General features: G+C 45.1%; 1 protein-coding gene across 1 annotated transcript in view; it reads left to right on the top strand.

The window, feature by feature from the left end:
* Nucleotides 1–9,973: 9,973 nt before the first annotated feature.
* Nucleotides 9,974–17,465, top strand: part of LOC148143388 (uncharacterized) — a gene marked incomplete at its 5' end in the record, with an annotated part of 330,397 nt that continues 322,905 nt past the window's right edge. Inside the window, one exon of the mRNA XM_087975187.1 lies at nt 9,974–10,433. Coding sequence (XP_087831313.1) covers nt 9,974–10,433 — 460 coding nt within the window. The remainder of the gene's footprint in view (nt 10,434–17,465) is intronic.

Genomic DNA, 17,465 nt, shown 5'->3' with positions numbered 1-17,465 from the left:
TTGTACCAGCCTCCACCACCTCTTCTGGCAGCTAATTCAATACATGCACCACCCTTTGCGTGAAAAATGTGCCCCTCAGGTCCTTTTTATATCTTTCCCCTCTCACCCAAAATGAATGCCCTCTAGTTCTGGACTCTCCCACCCCAGCGAAAAGACCTTGTTTATTTAACCTATCAATGCCCCTCATGATTTTATAAATCTCTATAAGGTTTTATAAACCCTCAGCATCCAACGCTGTATGAAAATCAGCCCAGTCTATTCAGCCTCTCCCTGCAGCTGAACCTCTCCAACCTTTGCAACATATTTGTAAATCGTTTTTGAACCCTTCTAAGTTTCACAACATCATTGCTACTCATGATTAATAGGCTGTGAACAATCTATCTTGTTCAGGGCATAAGAGGGGGCATTTGTTGAGGGGAATTAACTTTCAAACTGTTTTTTTCTGACCCTGAGGTCCCTTTAAATCTTTTCCCTCTCAATCCTCAGGGAAGGGGAGTCCCTCTAGTTTGGGACTCCCCTACCCTGAGGAAAAGACATTCAAAAGTTGAGGAGTCACACAAAATGGAAACGCAATAAAATGTCGAGCTACAGATTTAAAAAAAATGTGGCTTCAGCTTTTTTTTAAACTCCTGTTGACATTTGACATTTGGGTACAAAATCTTGTCAGCAACACCAGCATCGCCACAGACCACACTGCGCATACTCCTCGGTGTCAGTAAGTACTGCGCATGTTCAGCGGCGTTAACAAGAACTGCGCATGCCCCACGCTGTCCGCAATTACGGACGCGACTTTCTTTGATGGACCAATGGGGAGCTTGGGATGACCGGAAGGAGCCTGGTTCCTTTGTCAATCAGAGCCTTGCTTTTGTCTGAATACGGAAGTTTGACCATGAGCTTCTGAAGCTGCTATTGCTGTTGTTCCTCTCTGAATGAAGATTGAGCTTCACCCCAGACTGCAACTTCCTTCCTCTGTCCAACATCTGTGAGTACGGCACTTTCTTTTCTCACCCCCTTTTCCATTTGTTTTCATTCTGGGGTTCAATTTTTGTTTTGCAGCAATTGAAAGGAAAAGGAGTGAATCCCGGCGAGGGGAGAGAGTCTGGAAAAGTTGGTCCAAGATTGTGTCTTAGTTAGCAAACATACGGCAAATGTAGTAGCACAATGTGAAGTTATCGCATTTGCTGTTTTAAAAAAAAGCAGAAAGGAGACGCATTCCTTAAATAGTGATATATTGGGATGTGAAGAAAGTGAGGACTGCATATGCTGGAGATCAGAGTCGAAAAGTGTAGGGCTGGTAAAGCATAGCAGGTTCAGGCAGCATCTGAGAAGCAGGAGATTCGACATTTCAGGCACGAGCCCTTCATCAGGAATGATGTGTTGATGTACAAACAGGCCTCAGCGTCCTTCTATATCAGCAAGCAATGAGCAAGGCAAATGATACATTAGCAAGAGGAATTGAGTTCCTAGGTGGTGATGTCTTCCTGCAGTTGTGGGTGGGGTTCATTGAATATATTCAAGGCTGAGTTCATTTGAATGTTCGACAACACGGAAGTGGATGGTTATGGGGGGAGGCAAGAAAATGGGTTTAAGACCAGTATAGAACAGTTAGACAGTCAGACAGTGCAGAAACAGACTGTTCTGTCCAACTAGTCCATGCTGACTATGTTCTCAAACTAAACTAGTTGCACCTACCAGTGTTTGGCCCATATCCCTCTGAACCATTCCTATTCATGTGCTGATCCAAATGCTTTTTAACCCTTTTAACTGGACTACATCCACCACTTGAACTGAATTGAATTTATTTATTGTCACATGTACTGAGGCACAGTGAAAAGCGTTGTCTTGCGATCACATAGTTAAGTCGCATAGTAAATAATAGGTAAACAGCGGCAAAAACAAAAATAAAGGTTCAGGCAAATCCTGAGAGTTTGAGAGTCCATTCAGTATTCTAACAATAGTAGGGTAGAACATGTTACAAAACTGGCTGGTGTGTTTGTTCAGGCTTCTGTACCTTCTCCTTGATGGTAGAGGTTGTAGACAAACATTGCCAGAGTGGGATGGATCTTTAAGAATGCTGGCAGCTTCCCTTGACAGCAGGCCTGGTAGATGGATTTTATAGATGGGAGGTAGGCCTTTGTGATTGTCCGGGCTGAGTTCACCACTCTCTGTAACCGTCTCCAATCTTGAATGGTACAGTTGCCATACCAGGTAGTGATACATCCAAGACAGCTTGTTGTGGATGACCACTCCCAGGAGCTTGACACCCTCCTCTCATTCCACCTCTGTGCTGTTAATGTGTATGGGGGCATGAGTAACATCCCGCCAAAAGTCAATAACGAGTTTCTGGGTTTTGCTAGCATTGAGATCTGGTTTGTTTTCAGTGCATCATTTTTCCAGGTCTTCCATCTCCCGTCTGCAGTCTGTTTTGTTGCCATCTGAGATTTGACTGACTATAGTGGTGCCAGTGAACTTGTAAATGGCATTAGTCTTGTATTTGGTGACGCAGTCATGGGTATACAGTGAGTACAGTTGGGGGCTGAGTATGCACCCCTGGAGGGCTCCAGTGTTGAGTGTTAGTGAGGATCAAATGTTGTCCCCAGTCTTCACTGATTGTGGCCTGTGGGTCAGGAAACTGAGGATCCAGTTACAGAGAGTGGGGCTTAGTCCGAGATCACTAAGTTTAGTAATCAGTCTCGAGGGGATAACAGTGTTGAAGGCTGAACTGCAGTCAAGTAGGATTCTTACGTACCTGTTCTTGGTGTCAAGATGTTCTAGGGAGGAGGGAAGGGCAAATGATATGGCATCTGACGTGGATCCCAATTTGCCAATAGGCAAATTGGAGTGGGGCAAGAGTAGTGGGAAGGCTGGAGTTGATTAATGCCATGACCAGCTTTTCAAAGCAATTCATGACCACCAAAGTTAGGGCAACTGGGTGGTAGTCATCGACACGTGCTGCATGAGTCTTCTGAGGCACAGGGATGATGTTGGCCCTCGTGAAACAGGCAGGGAGAATGGCCTGCTGCAGGAAGAGGTTGAAGATGTGCGAGAAGACCTCTGTCAGTTGACCTGCCCATGCTCTGAGTGCACGGCCTGGTCCTACGTCTGATCCCATCGCTTTCCTTGGATTCACATGAAGGAAAACTGATCTGACCTCTGGGCTTTCTCTGGACATTCATTCCACACACAAACTACTCTCTTAAAAAAGGGTGCTTCTGATGTCTTTTTAAAATCTTTCTCCTCTCGCCTTAAAAATGTGCTCCCTAATCTTGATGCTCACATCTGAGCGAAAGGACATCGCTATCCTTCGTGATTTTATAATCCTCTGTGAGGTCACCTCTGTGCTCCAGTGAAAAAAAATCCCAGTGTATCCACCTAGATGTAGGTAGATTAATATCCAGTCATGATCTGTTGAATGCTGGTGCAGGCTTGAAAGACCAAATGGCCTACTCCTGCTCCCAAGTTTCTCTCACTGTGTCCAGAACAGCAAGAGACCATAAGACACAGGAGCGGGAATTTGGCCAATCAGCCCACTGGATCTGCTCCACCATTCAATCATGGCTGATAAGTTTCTCAACCCCATTCTCCAGCTTTCTCCCCTTGAGACTCAAGAACCTATCATCTGTTTCAGTCTTAAATATACTCAGTGACTTGGCTACCGCAGCTTTCTGTGGCAGTAAATTTCATAGATTCGCCACTGTCTGGCTGAAGAAGTTTCTCCTTATCTCTGTTCGAAAAGATCTTCCGTTTACTCGAAAGCTGTGCCCTCGAGTCCCCATCTCTCCTACCACTGGAAACATCTCCCCCAACATGCACTCTGTCCAAGCCATTCAGCATTCTTATGTTTCAATTAAATCCCCCCTGAGTGTAGGCCTGTTAATCAGCATGAACCAGACTTTTCAGGATGAGGCAGAGCAGGGAATACGTTCAGTAAAATGAGAATGAAAGGAGAGTGTGTGGGATGGAGATTTTCAGCTTTTAGGGAATAAGGGAGGAAAGAGAGTTTGCTATAAATTATAATCGATCGGATGGAATAATGGACCGAGGATTGGCAGATGGAGTTTAATTTAGACGAACGTGAGGTGTTGCATTTTAGGAAAGCAATCCAGGACTTAACCAGTTAATGGGGAATGTTGCTAGTGAGGGTGAGAATAAGTGGACAGGGCAGATGAATCAGTGGCTGAGGAACTGGTGCATGGGAGAAAGGATCCAAAAATGTGAATATTGGAATCTCTTCTGGGGTAGAAAAGACCTGGACAAGAAGGATGGATCGCACCCGAATTGGAAGGGGACTAATATATTGCTGGGAGATTTGCGAGAGCTGCTCAGGAGGATTTAAACTAGTAAGGTAGGGGTGGGTGGGGGGCAGGGATTGCTGGGACCCAGAGAAATAGTGAGGAAAGAGATCAGTCTGTGACTGGTCCAGTTGGGAAAGGGACTGAGTTAAACAATCAGAGCAGGAAGTAACAAAGCAGAGAACAAGGTAGGACTGGTAAATTAAACTGCATTTATTTCAATTGCAAGAGGCCGAACAGGGAAGGCAGATGATGGTTAGGAACTTGGGACTGAGATATCATGGCAGTTACAGAAACATGGCTCAAGGATGGACAGCACTGGCAGCTTAATGTTCAAGAACACACATGGTATTGGAAGGATAGAAAGAGGGGCAGGAGAGGAGGGAGAGTGGCTTTTTTGATAAGGGATATATTACTGTGCTTAGGGAGGATATTCCTGGGAATACATGCAGGAAGCTTATTTGGGTGGAACTGAGAAATAAGAAAAGGGATGATCACCTTATTGGGATTTTATTACAGACTCCCTCAGAGTCAGAGGGAAATTGAGAAAAAACTTAAGGAGATTTCAGTTATCTTTAATAATAATAGGGTGGTTATGGTCAGGGATTTTAACTTTCCAAACATAGACTGGGACTGCCATAGTGTTTAAAGGCAGTACAAAGGCAGTTGGAGTATACTTAAGAGTAAACTCAGGAGGGCAAAAAGGGAACATGAGATAGCTTCGACAAGTAGAGTTAAGGAGGAATTTAAATGTGTACAAGAAAATTTTCTGATTCAGTAAGTGGATGTTCTGACTAGTGAAGGTGCAAACCGTGACCTACTCTTGGGAAATAAGGCAGGGCAGGTGACTGAGCTGTCAGTGGAGGAGCACTTTGGGGCCAGTGACCATAATTCTATGAGCTATAAAAGAGTGAAGATAAAGTATAGACCAGATCTAAATTGTAGGATGGCTAACTTGGTATTAGGCAAGATGTTTCAAAAGCTAACTGGGAGCAGATGTTCGCAGGTAAAGGGATGGCTAGAAAATGGGAAGCCTTCAAAAATAAGAAACTGAGAGTCCAGAGACAGTATATTCCTGTTAGGGTGAAAGGGGAAAATCTAGGTAAAAACAAGGACTGCAGATGCTGGAAACCAGATTCTAGATTAGATGAAGGGCTTTTGCCCAAAACATCGATTTTCCTGCTCCTCGGATGCTGCCTGAACTGCTGTGTTTTTCCAGCACCACTCTCATCTAGAACCCAGGGTGAAAGGGGAGGTTGGTAGGTGTACTGAATGCTGAATGACTAGAGGAATTGAGCTTTTGGTTCAGAAAAAGAAGGAAGCATATGACAAGTATAGACAGGAGAGATCGAGTGAATCCTGACAGTACAAAGGCAGTTGGAGTATACTTAAGAATAAACTCAGGAGGGCAAAAAGGGAACATGAGATAGCTTCAACAAGTAGAGTTAAGGAGAATCCAAAGGATTTTTATAAATATATTAAGGAGAAAAGGGTAACTAGGGAGAGAACAGGGCCCCTCAAAGATCAGCAAGACGGCCTATGTGTGGAGCTGCAGGAGTTGGGGGAGATAATAAACAAGTATTTTGCATCAGTGTTTACTGTAGGGAAGGACATGGAAGAAATAGAATGTGTGGAAACAGATGATGATATCTTGAAAAATGTAAAAATGTCCATACTACAAAGGAGGTGGTGCTGGATGTCTTGAAATGCATGCAAGTGGATAAATCCCCAGAACCTGAACAGTTGTACCCTAGAACTCTGTGGGAAGCGAGCGAAGTGATTGCTGGGTCCCTTGCTGAGGTATTTGTACCATCGATAGTCACAAGTGAGGTGATGAAAGACTGGAGGTTGTCTAACGTGGTACCAATATTTAAGAAAGATTGCAAGGAAAAGCCAGGGAACTATCAACCAGTGAGCCTGACATTGCCGGAGGGCAAGTGGTTGGAGGTAATCCTGAGGGACAGGATTTACATGTCTTTGGAAAGGCAAGGATTGATTAGGGATAGTCAGCATGGCTTTGTGCGTGAGAAATCATGCCTCACGAACTTGATCGAATTTTTTGAAGAAGCAACAAGGGATTGACGAGAGCAGAGCAGTCGACATAATCTCCATGGACTTCAGAAAGGCATTCAACAAGGTTCCTCATAAGAGACTGGTTAGCAAGGTTAGATCTAGAGAAATACAGGGAGAATTAGCCATTTGGATACAGATCTGGCTTGAAGGTAGTAGACGGAGAGTGGTGGTGAAGGGTTGATTTTCAGCCTGGAGGCCTGTGACCAGTGTTGTGCCACATGGATTGGTGCTGGTCCCACTACTTTTCATCATTCATATGAATGATTTGGATGTGAGCATAAGAGGTATAGTTAGTAAGTTTGCAGATGACACCAAAATTGGAGATGTAGTGGACAGCAAATAAGGTTACCTCAGATGACAATGGGATCTTGATCCGATGGGCCAATGGGCTAAGGAATGGCAGATGGAGTTTAATTTAGATAAATGTGAGGTACTACATTTGGAAAAGCAAATCAGGAAAGGTCCGAGGGAGTGTTGCTGATCAAAGAAACCTTGGAGTGCAGATTCATAGCTTCTTGACAGTAGAGTCGCAGGTAGATAGAACAGTGAGGAAGGCATTTGGTATGCCTTCCTTTATCGGTCAGAACATTGGGTAGGAAAGTTGAGAGGTCACGTTGCAGCTGTATAGGACACTGGTTAGGCCTTTTCGGAATATTGTGTGCAATTCTGGTCTCCTTCCTAACAGGAGGATGCTGTGAAACTTGAAAGGGTTCAGAAAAGATTTACAAGAATGTTGCCAGGTTTGGAGGATTTTAGCTATCTGGAGAGGCAGAATAGACTCGGGCTGTTTTCCTGGAGCGTCAGAAGCTTTTGTGGGTGGGGGTGGGGGGGACCTTCGACAGGTTTATTCTATCCATAATCCTCATGATTTTATAAACAGACAAGGTCTTTTCCCTGGGTTGTGGAGTCCAGAACTAGAGGGCATAGGTTTAGAGTGAGAGGGGAAAGATTTTAAAAGGGACCTCAGGGACAAGTGTTTCATGCAGAGGGTGGTGCATGTATGGAACGAGTGTCAGAGGAAGTGATGGAGGATGGTACAATTACGGCATTTAAAAGGCATCTGGATGGGTATATGAATAGGAAAGGTTTAGAGCGATAGTGGCCAAGTCCTGGCAAATGGGACGAGATTCGGTTGGGATAACTGGTCGGCATGAATGAGTTGGACTAAAAGGTCTGTTTCTGTGCTTTACACCTCTACAGCTTTAATTCAGGACTCTGAAATTGTTCATGAAAACCACTTCAGTAATCTGCCCAGTTTTAAGACGACAATATACAGGAGCAGAATGAGGCCATTTGGCCCATTGAGTCTGCTCCACCAGTCGATCATGGCCGATATGTTTCTCAACCCCATTCTGTTGCCTTCTCCTCGTAACCCTTGATCCCCTTACTTATCAAAGACCTATCTATCCCTGTCTTAAATGCCCTCAATGACTTGGCCTCCACAGCGCTCTGCAGCAATGAGATCCACAGATTCACCATCCTCTGGCTGCAGAATTTCCTCCTCAGCTCAGTTCTGAAGGCATTCCTTCACCCTGATCCTGTATCCTCTGGTCCTCGTTTCTCCTACTGGTGGAAACATCTTCCCCACATCCACTGTATCCAGTCAGAGTCACGCAGCACGGAAACAGATCCTTCGGTCCAACCAGTCCATGTTGACTATAATCCCAAACTAAACTAGTCCCACCTACATGTGCTTGGCCCAATATCCCTCTGAACATTTCTTATTCATGTACTTATCCAAATGTCATTTAAATGTTGGGACTATAAGCGCATCCATCACTTTCTCTGGAAATTCATTCCACACGTGAAGCACTCTGTGTAAAAATGTTGCCCCTTATTTTGTTTTTAAATCTTTCTGTTCTCACCTTAAAAATATGTCCGCTCGTCTTGAAATCCCTCATTCCAGGGAAATGACTCCTGGCATTCATCTTCTCTGTATCCAGCAAGATTTTATAAATCTCAAAGAAGACCTGAACTGTTAGCTTGCTCTCTATGTGGACACTGCCTGACCAGCTGTGATCTACAGCATTTGTTGTTTTCAGGAATGATTCCAGCATCTGTCGCAATGCGCTCCTAAATGTTAGCTACCTCTTTCCAGATCCTTCGAGACTCAACCTTACTCAACAATCCACTGTGCAGTACAGTCAATAAAGTTCCACATTGCATCTCTTTCAGCACGTGGCTCAGTGGTTACACTGCTGCCTCACAGCACCAGGGACAAGGATTTGACTCCAGCTTCAGGTGACTGTCTGTCTGTGTGGAGTTTGAATATTGTCCCCCCCCCCCCCCCACCCCCGTAGCTGTGTGGGTTTCATCGAGATGCTCCGGTTTCCTCCCACAGTCCAAAGATGTACAGGTTAGGATGAATTGGCTATGCTAAATTGCCCCAAAGAGTTCAGGGATGTGTGGATTAGGTATATTAGTCAGACGTAAATGGAGAGTTGTTGGGCCAAATGGCCTCATTCCGCACTGTAGGGATTCGATGTGGCAACCCACCAGCTGTTTGCATTTCCTGTAGCGGAAGTGGGGACGGGCCGAAAGTTCAGTGTGTGTGAAGTGAAAATTAAACGTAGTGCTTTGCTTGAGCTCAAGCTGAGTGACTTGGTGGCAGGACTGGAAAAGGAAGGTACGGTGTCTGTGGTTAGTGATGCTGCCTCACGGCACCAGAGAGCCAGATACAATTCCAGCCTCGGGGCCGTTGTCTGTGTGGATATTGCACATTCTCCGTCTGGTGTTTGCTGCGGATTTCTTCCAGTGCACCTGTTTCTTCCCACTATCCAAAGATGTGCAGGTTTGGGTGAATTAGCCATGTTAAATTGTCCATAATGTCCAGGATGTGTAGGTTAGATGCATTAATCAGGTGTAAATGTAGAGCAATCAGAGTAGGGTAATGGTGCTTTCAATTTCATGGAATTACAAAAGAAAAGAATGTTCCGCATAAAGGAGAATTGCTTGTTCTGAATTTCTACCCTGACTGACAGTGATAACTTTCATAATCTGTTTTTTCCAGTGCATTTGAAGATTTGAAGACTGAAGTTTCAAATTCAGTAGTTGAAGGGCTTATGCCCGAAACAGCAACTCTCCTGCTCCCTGGATGCTGCCTGACCTACTGTGTATTTCCAGCACCACACATTTTGACTGACTCTCCAGCATCTGCAGTCGTCATTTTCATGTCAATGACAGACAGTCGATCAATCCATTGGGACTGTAACGATTTTTGACTATGATTCTGCGAGAAGGAGCAAAATTCTTTGGTTTCTGTTTCAGTACGCTTTCAGCATCAGTGGAGCTGGATGAGAGACGCTACTGTGGCAGCGCATTGAATGTGCAGCCTGTCACAATTATACAGCCTGGAAAGAGGAATTCATGGCAGGGAGGGTTTGTACATGCGTTTGTGTGCAGCTGAAGCTTTGGCCAAGGAGAAACCAGAGGAATCTCGCCCCATGGAGAAACCGTGGAAGTGTGGTGACTGCGGGAAAGGCTTCAGTGTCCCATCTGCCCTGGAAATTCATCAGCGCAGTCACACCAGGGAGAGGCCGTTCTCCTGCCCAGAGTGTGGGAAGGGATTTATCCGCTCTTGCCACCTGCTGGACCACCGCCGAGTCCACACTGGGGAGAGACCATTCACCTGCCCCGAGTGCGGGAACAGCTTCACCCACTCCTCCCACTTGCTGGCGCACCAGCTTGTCCACACCGGGGAGAGGCCATTCCCCTGCTCTGATTGTGGGAAGGCCTTCAGCAAATCCTCTGACCTGCTGAAGCACCAGCGGGTCCACACAGGGGAGAGGCCATTCAGTTGCCCCGAGTGCGGGAAGGCCTTTAGCGATTCCTCTGCCCTGCTGAGGCACCAGTGGGTCCACACAGGCAAGAAGCCGTTCCCCTGCCCTGAATGTGGGAAGGGCTTCAGCAGTTCCTCCTCCCTGCTGACACACCAGCGGGTCCACACTGGGGAGAGGCCATTTGCCTGCCCTGAGTGTGGGAAGAATTTTCCCCAGCCCTCCCAACTGCTGACCCACCGGCGGGTCCATACCGGGGAGAAGCCATTCTCCTGCTCAGTGTGCGGGAAGGGCTTTGCGGTCTCCTCTAACTTCGTGGCCCACCAGCAGTTCCACACGGGGGAAAGGCCCTTCAGCTGTCGCGAGTGCGGGAAGGCTTTCAGCAATTCCTCCCACCTGCTGAGGCATCAGCGGGTCCACACAGGGGAGAAGCCGTTCTCCTGCCCAGAGTGCGAGAAACGCTTTAACCGCTCCTCCCACCTTCTGACCCACCAGCGGGTCCACATGGGAGAGTGGCCGTTCTACTGTCCTGAGTGCAGGAAGGGCTTCAGCAATTCTTCTGCTCTGCTGACCCACCAGCGGGTCCATAGAGGAGAGAGGCCATTCAGCTGCCCTGAGTGTGGCAAGAGGTTCACATTTTCCAGGAACTTGCGAAGACACCAGCAGGGGCACCAGTGCTCCCAACAATCGGATACTGCAAGTGACGCTACTGTGGATTAAACCTTGTGCCCCACTCTGACAATGGGTGCAGTGGGAAAGTTGGTGGGCTTTTAAAAAAATGTCTGGACTGCACACTGCCTCACACCCCCAAGTGCAACTCTAAAGTGGCTCGGGGCGACATGGTGGCTCAGTGGTTAGCACAGCTGCCTCATAGAGCCATGGATTCGGGTTTGAATCTAGTGTTTGATTCTCCCGTGTCTGCATGGGTTTCCTCCGGGTGTTCCGCTTTTGCTCCCACAATACAAAGATGTACAAGTTAGGGTGAGTTAGCCTAGCTAAATTGTCCATAGTGTTCAGGGATGTGTAAGTGTGGTGCAGTAGTCAGGGGTAAATGTAGACTGGTCAAAAGTGTGGTGCTGGAAAAGCATAGCAGGTCAGGCAGCATCTGAGGCGCAGGAGGATCGACGTTTTGGGCATAAGTCCTTCATCAGGATTCTCCTGGTCTTCGGATGCTGCCTGATCTGCTGTGCTTTTCCAGCACCACATTCTTGACTCTGATCTCCAGCATCTGCAGTCCTCACTTTCTCCAAGTAAATGTAAAGTAACAGGGTTAAGAGAATAGGTCTGGGTGGGTAACTATACGGAGGGTTGATGTTGCCTTTTTGGTCCCAAAGGTCTGTTTACATTCTGTAGGGATTCTGTGATTCCATAAACTTTGCTTCCAGTGGGCGACATTACTCGGAGTCTGGGACTGCACGTTGCTAAGAATCCGCAGAAACCTTAGACCACAAGAGCACTGGAGCAGACATGAGGCCATTCAGCCCATTGAGTCTGCTCCACCATTTGTTAGAAACAAAAAATAATTGCGGTTGCTGGAATCCAAAGTTGGCAAGCAGGAGGCTGGGAGAACGCAGCAAGCCAGGTAGCATTAGGAGGTGAAGTTAGCATTTCGGGTATTAACCCTCGTTCAGGACTGAAGAAGGGTTCTTCCGAAAACATTGACTTCTGTATCAGAAACAATTTACCAGGATGTTGCCGGGGGTTGGAGGGTTTGAGCTGCAGGGAGAGGCTATTTGGCTGGGTGAGAGATTTAAAAGGGACGTAAGGGGCAATGTTTTCACGCAGAGGGTAGTGCATGTATGGAATGAGTTTCCAGAGAAAGTGGAGGCTGGTACAATTATACCACTGAGAGGGCATCTGGTTTCGGACATGAACAGGAACGGTTCAGAAAGATAATGGGCCAAATACTGACAAATGGAATCAAATTAATTTAGGATGTCTTGTCAGCGTTGATGAGTTGGACTGAAGGGTCTGTTTCCGTGCTGTACATCTATGTCTACCGGTCCTGATGTAAGTTTTAAAATTGAGTCCAAGTAACTTTGAATAGTTCAGTCTTGTTGAACTCACCTCTTGAAAGGTTTCAAGTGAATCCCTCCAAGTGATACTGTTTAAAAATGCCGAATTGGACAAAATATCCCATTAAGTTCGACACAAACCCACAGCTGAAGATATCAGAAATCACACAACACCAGCTTAGAGACCAACAGGTTTATTTGAAATTACAAGCTTTAGAAGCATTGCTCCTTCTTCAATGCTGCTGCTTCATCACTTCACCGACAAAGGAGCAGTGCTCTGAAATTTTGAGTTCAAATAAACCTGTTGGACTCTAACCTGGTGCCATTTGACTTCTGACCTTGTCCAGCCCAATCCAACACCAGCACTTCCACATCAGAGTTGACTAATGAGATTGGATTTTATTCAGTGTGATTAAGTGAGATGCTCATCTGAAAACTCAAAACTGTTGGAGAGACAAAGAGACACGAGTCAGTGCTACAGCACGGAGACAGGCCCATCGGCCCAAACTGGTCCATGCCGACCAAAATGTCCATCAACAGTAACCCCATTTCCCTGCACTTGGCCACTATCCTTCTCAGCCTTTCCTCTCCATGTGTTTGACCAAATGTCTTTTAAATGTTGTTAATGTACCGACCTCAACCACTTCCACTGGCAGCTCATTCCATACACAAGCCACACTCTAAAATTTTTGCCCCACATATTTTTTCAATCACTCCCCTCTGACCAGGTTTGTATTATCTGTTTGGAGATGTAGGAGTAAAACTTCACAATAAAAGATTAATACAGCCTTTATTCATGACTCATGATTAAACACACTTTCTCCATTTACAGCTGTAATTGAGAGGCTTCTCTGAATTAGTTGACATGTTTGTAACAAGTTGTGAAACATGAAAGGGTTCTGAAAAGATTTACAAAGATACTGCCAGGGTTGGAGGGTTTGAGCTGTTGCAAGAGGCTGAAATAGCCCCAGTCTATTTTCCCTGGAGGGTCAGAGGCTGGGGGGTGACCTTACAGACTGTTTCGCTGTAGAAGTGTTTCAGAAAAAAAAAAATCTCAAACCTTTTTCCGATTGTTGCCTTTGCCAACATCTGGCCATGAGTGAAGTCCCTTAGCCCAGTCGAATCGGACCCTCTGCCTTTTACAACCTCTCTTGGGAAAAAAAATCAAGATGACATCTTCTTAAAGGAGTAACATCATCACAACAGAGAGCACACAAACAGAAACATTTCTATCACAAGGTTGTACAGTTAACAGGCCAAGATAATGACTTTTCAATTTAGCCAATCAATTTAAATCCGGTCCTTTGGCTACCAATATCTATTAAATTTAAATGTGATGGTTTTGACAACAGAGGACCGATCCTATTGTAAAAACTCAATATGGCATCAAGGGTATAAAAGAAGGGGACAGTTGGACAGAACCCCAGAGCTAACTCCCCATTGCTAGAGCTAAGAGTCCTCAGCACTAGAGAGAGACATCAGCTCTGACAGTCAGCTGTGAATGAGACAGCATCATTGACAAAAAAACCAGAAGAGCAGGAATTGCAGGAGGCATTCCTGACAAAAGATTCAATAGAAGGATGCTTAGAATATTCTGGAAGATGTAATCCGAGAGACTAAATTCTATTTCTTGTTGTTTTAGTGGGTCTTGTATTTATTGGAACAGCATATGACAAAAATCCTGTTTCATGCCAGAATCGTCAGTAGTTCGAAGGGATTTATTAGGTTTGTTAATAGTTTAGTTCAGTTGTTCACCATTCAAGTTGGATATGTAAATTGTTTTTTGTTGATTTTTAAAGTGTCAGGGATTTATTTTTGTTTAAGACTAGAGCAGATGACACTACTTTTCACACTAATTTTCCGATTATAGGGCAATGCACTCCTCTATTGGTGTTTCGGTTTGAGATCTCAGAGAGGGGAGGGGATTCAGCATTCGTTTTATAACAGTATTGACGTGCCGACCTGCTGAATGCAAAGGAGTCATTATTAATCCTAGCCTCTCACTGATTGTGGGTGAATCGCTTTAATTTGAATACTGACTCAGAAACTGCACAGACAACCAACTGTTGAATCATAATTTACACTTTATTGTAAGTAGGAACCAAAATATAAAACCCCTCAAGTAAGCAAGTTCACCCTCACCACCCAAATCTTGGCTATCACCCAAATGTTGGCGGAATTTAACATTGTTTCTACCAACAGTGCCCATCTCCGGAAGTTTACAGGGGTCTGATGCAGGGTTGTTCTTCCAAGCACTGCAGCTGAAACGTTCTGGAGTTGAATTCTGGTGGAGTTCCGTCACTTTCAGATTTGTGGTGTAACGTTTCTTTAGATTCTAACACCATCTCCCCACACTTCTGGAGACTTCAGGTCTGTAGCTTACCTTCTTATCCTTGAGGGTTTTCCACCTGTTTGAAACAGCCTGTCCTGCAATTAACCTCTTTACGCCAAGGTAAAAACAATGACTGCAGATGCTGGAAACCAGAGTCGAGATTAGAGTGGTGCTGGTAAACAGTTCAGACAGCATTCAAGGAGCAGGAAAAATTGACGTTTCGGGCAAAAGCCCTTCATCAGGAATACAGGATTCCTGATGAAGGGCTTTTGCCCGAAACGTCAATTTTTCCTGCTCCTTGAATGCCCTTTACACCAAGGCCTTCCTTCTACAAGCAGAATTAATTGTCCTTTTGTCACAGTTATTAAACACCATTATCTCATCTGTCCAAAGAAACAGCTCATTGTTTTGCCTCCTCCTTCCCAGCGATAGTTAATGTATGTTATTTGTTAACTCCCTTGTAGCAGTTTCTCATTGGCCCTTTCGTTTCTTGGTCCAGAAAGCGTTATTGCTGACTCATGAAGTTATCCAAGTTCTGGAGTTTACAGGACCACACCACATTCCTGTCTGCCTCTTCCAGGAATAACGACTGTTCCTGAGATACTCGCAATTCCTGACATTCCTTGGTATCCCCAAATACAATCCACATGTCAGGAAATCACTAGTGCTGCCCTGACACCAGACAGTCACTGTTGGAACAGAAGGATTATGGGAAGAAAATACAGAAATCCGAAGTGCAAAGAGACTTGGGAGTTCAAGTCCAGGATTTTCTCAAAGTAAACTTGCAGGTTGAGTCAGTAGTTAGGAAGGCAAATGCAATAATCGCATTTATTTTGACAGGACTTGAATACAAAAGCAGGGATGTACTTCTGAGACTCTATAAGGCTCTAGTCAGGCCACATTTGCAGCATTGAGAGCAGTTTTGGGCCTCCTATTCGCAAGGATGTGCCCCAGGAGAATGTTCAGAGGAGGTTCACGAGAATGGTCCCAGGAATGAAACGTTTAACATATGAGGAACTTTTGAGGACTCTGGGACTATATGAAGTTGAGAAGGATGAGGAGGGTTACAATTGAAACCTACAGGATATTGAACGGCCTGGACAGAGTGGATGTTGGGAAGATGTTTCCATTGTTAGGACAAAGTAGGACCCGAGAGTACAGCCTTAAGAAGAAAAGGAAGACCCTTTAGTTGGGAGATAAGGAAAACCTTCTTCAGCCAGAGAGTGGTGTATCTATGGAATTCACAGCCACAGAAGGCTGTGGAGGCCAGGTCATTGAGCAGATTTAAGATGGAGACAGAAATGTTCTTGAGTATCAAGGGGATCAAGGGTTCCGGGACGAATGGGCTTGAGAAAGTTAACAGCCACGATTGAATGGTGGAGTCGACTCAATGGGATGAATGGCCTAATTTCAGCTCCTATTGTCTTATGATATGCTGATGTGTGGAGGGGTGATGAGTGGGCAAAGAGATGAAGGGGGAGTAGAATTAAGGGGAAGCTGGATACAGCCACAAGGGAGAAAGAAATACAAGAACTGTACAATAAATGACAGAACTCTTAGGAGCACTGGCATGCAGAGGGATCTGGAAGTGGAAACAGAGGTGGGTATGGTGGTCAAGAAGGCACATAGGATGCTTGCCTTTCCTGGGTGTGAGAGTTGGCAAGTTACATTACAGCTATTTATTTCAACCACATTCGGAATATTGTATGCAGTTCTGGTCACCACGCTATCAGAAGGACGTGGATGCTCTGGGAGAGGGTGCTATAGTCAAGGGCTAATGTTGCGTAATAGGAGTAGGTGAATAAGTCTGTGTCAGTTACTCTTCAGAGGGTCAGTGTGCACATGTTGCGCCGAATGGTCTTTTCCACACTCGGGATTCTATGTTACTCAGAGGTTTTTTTATTCCCCAGGGTGAAAAGAACAACAACAAAAGGGCACAGGTTCAAGGCAAGAGGAGGGCAGTCTACGGGAGAAGTGGAGGGGAAGGTTTTTCACACAGAGGGGTGATGGGTGGTGGAAGGAGGCACCTTAGCAACGTTTAAGGTGTATCTTGATAGACACATGAACGCGAGATGAACAGAAGGATAGAAACCGCACATGAGCAATAAATAGCAGGTCCAAGTGAGGATTAAGAATTGGCACAGGATTGACGGGGGTGCCTAAACCAAATAAGAATGGCTTGTGACTGTGTTGTACTGATACAGGTTTTCCCCACTATGCAAAAGTGGAGCGTTCCTATGAAACCTTTCATAAGGCAAAACAGCATAAAGCGAAGAAGCAATGAACATTAATTCATTTATATCGTATATACTCAAGTAATAGTCAAATTTTTGACTACTTTTTAAGGTTAAATTTAGGGGGTCGACTGTTACTTGGATACTACTTGAGGGGCTGAAATTCATGCCTGTCAAGATTCATACCGTATCATAAGCAGAAGCTCAACTGATGAACAAAGCAAAAAAAATTATGGTAATTCTGAAAACTGAGTGGAACATACAGACAACGGACTGGAAGACAGGAACAGAGCCGAACAACCGACAGACTGCAGAGCTGGAGTGGAACATGACGGCCATCACACTGACTCACAAACATGGGTCTGTTGTCTATGAAGAACTAGGGTCGACTTTTACATGATCAGACTACTTTTCACAACACTTGCAAGAAAAAGAAATCAAACACGTCCAATTCGCCATGCATGGAGAACAGGAAATAAAGTAAAGAATTTAAAAAAAAAGAGATTTCCAGCATTCATACACAACTATACATGTGCACATGTCCATTTAAATACTGGGTAGGTTGATTCTTTGGAAGATGACAATCGCAAAGAAATGAAGCTCTTCAACAAAATGCTGGATTTGGTAGAAACATTAATTAGTACCCTCACTCCCCTCCCTCCACAGCCAAATCATCACTGGGCAAGACAAAACCCCAGGATCTAAATAACATACCTACATACACACACACACACAATCCTACC

The sequence above is a fragment of the Chiloscyllium plagiosum genome, unplaced genomic scaffold, assembly GCF_037043375.1.
Source record: "Chiloscyllium plagiosum isolate Xiang-an unplaced genomic scaffold, Cpla_swu_hap1 HiC_scaffold_27, whole genome shotgun sequence".
Taxonomy (NCBI): Eukaryota; Metazoa; Chordata; class Chondrichthyes; order Orectolobiformes; family Hemiscylliidae; genus Chiloscyllium; species Chiloscyllium plagiosum.
This window is presented reverse-complemented; position numbering and strand designations above follow the sequence as displayed.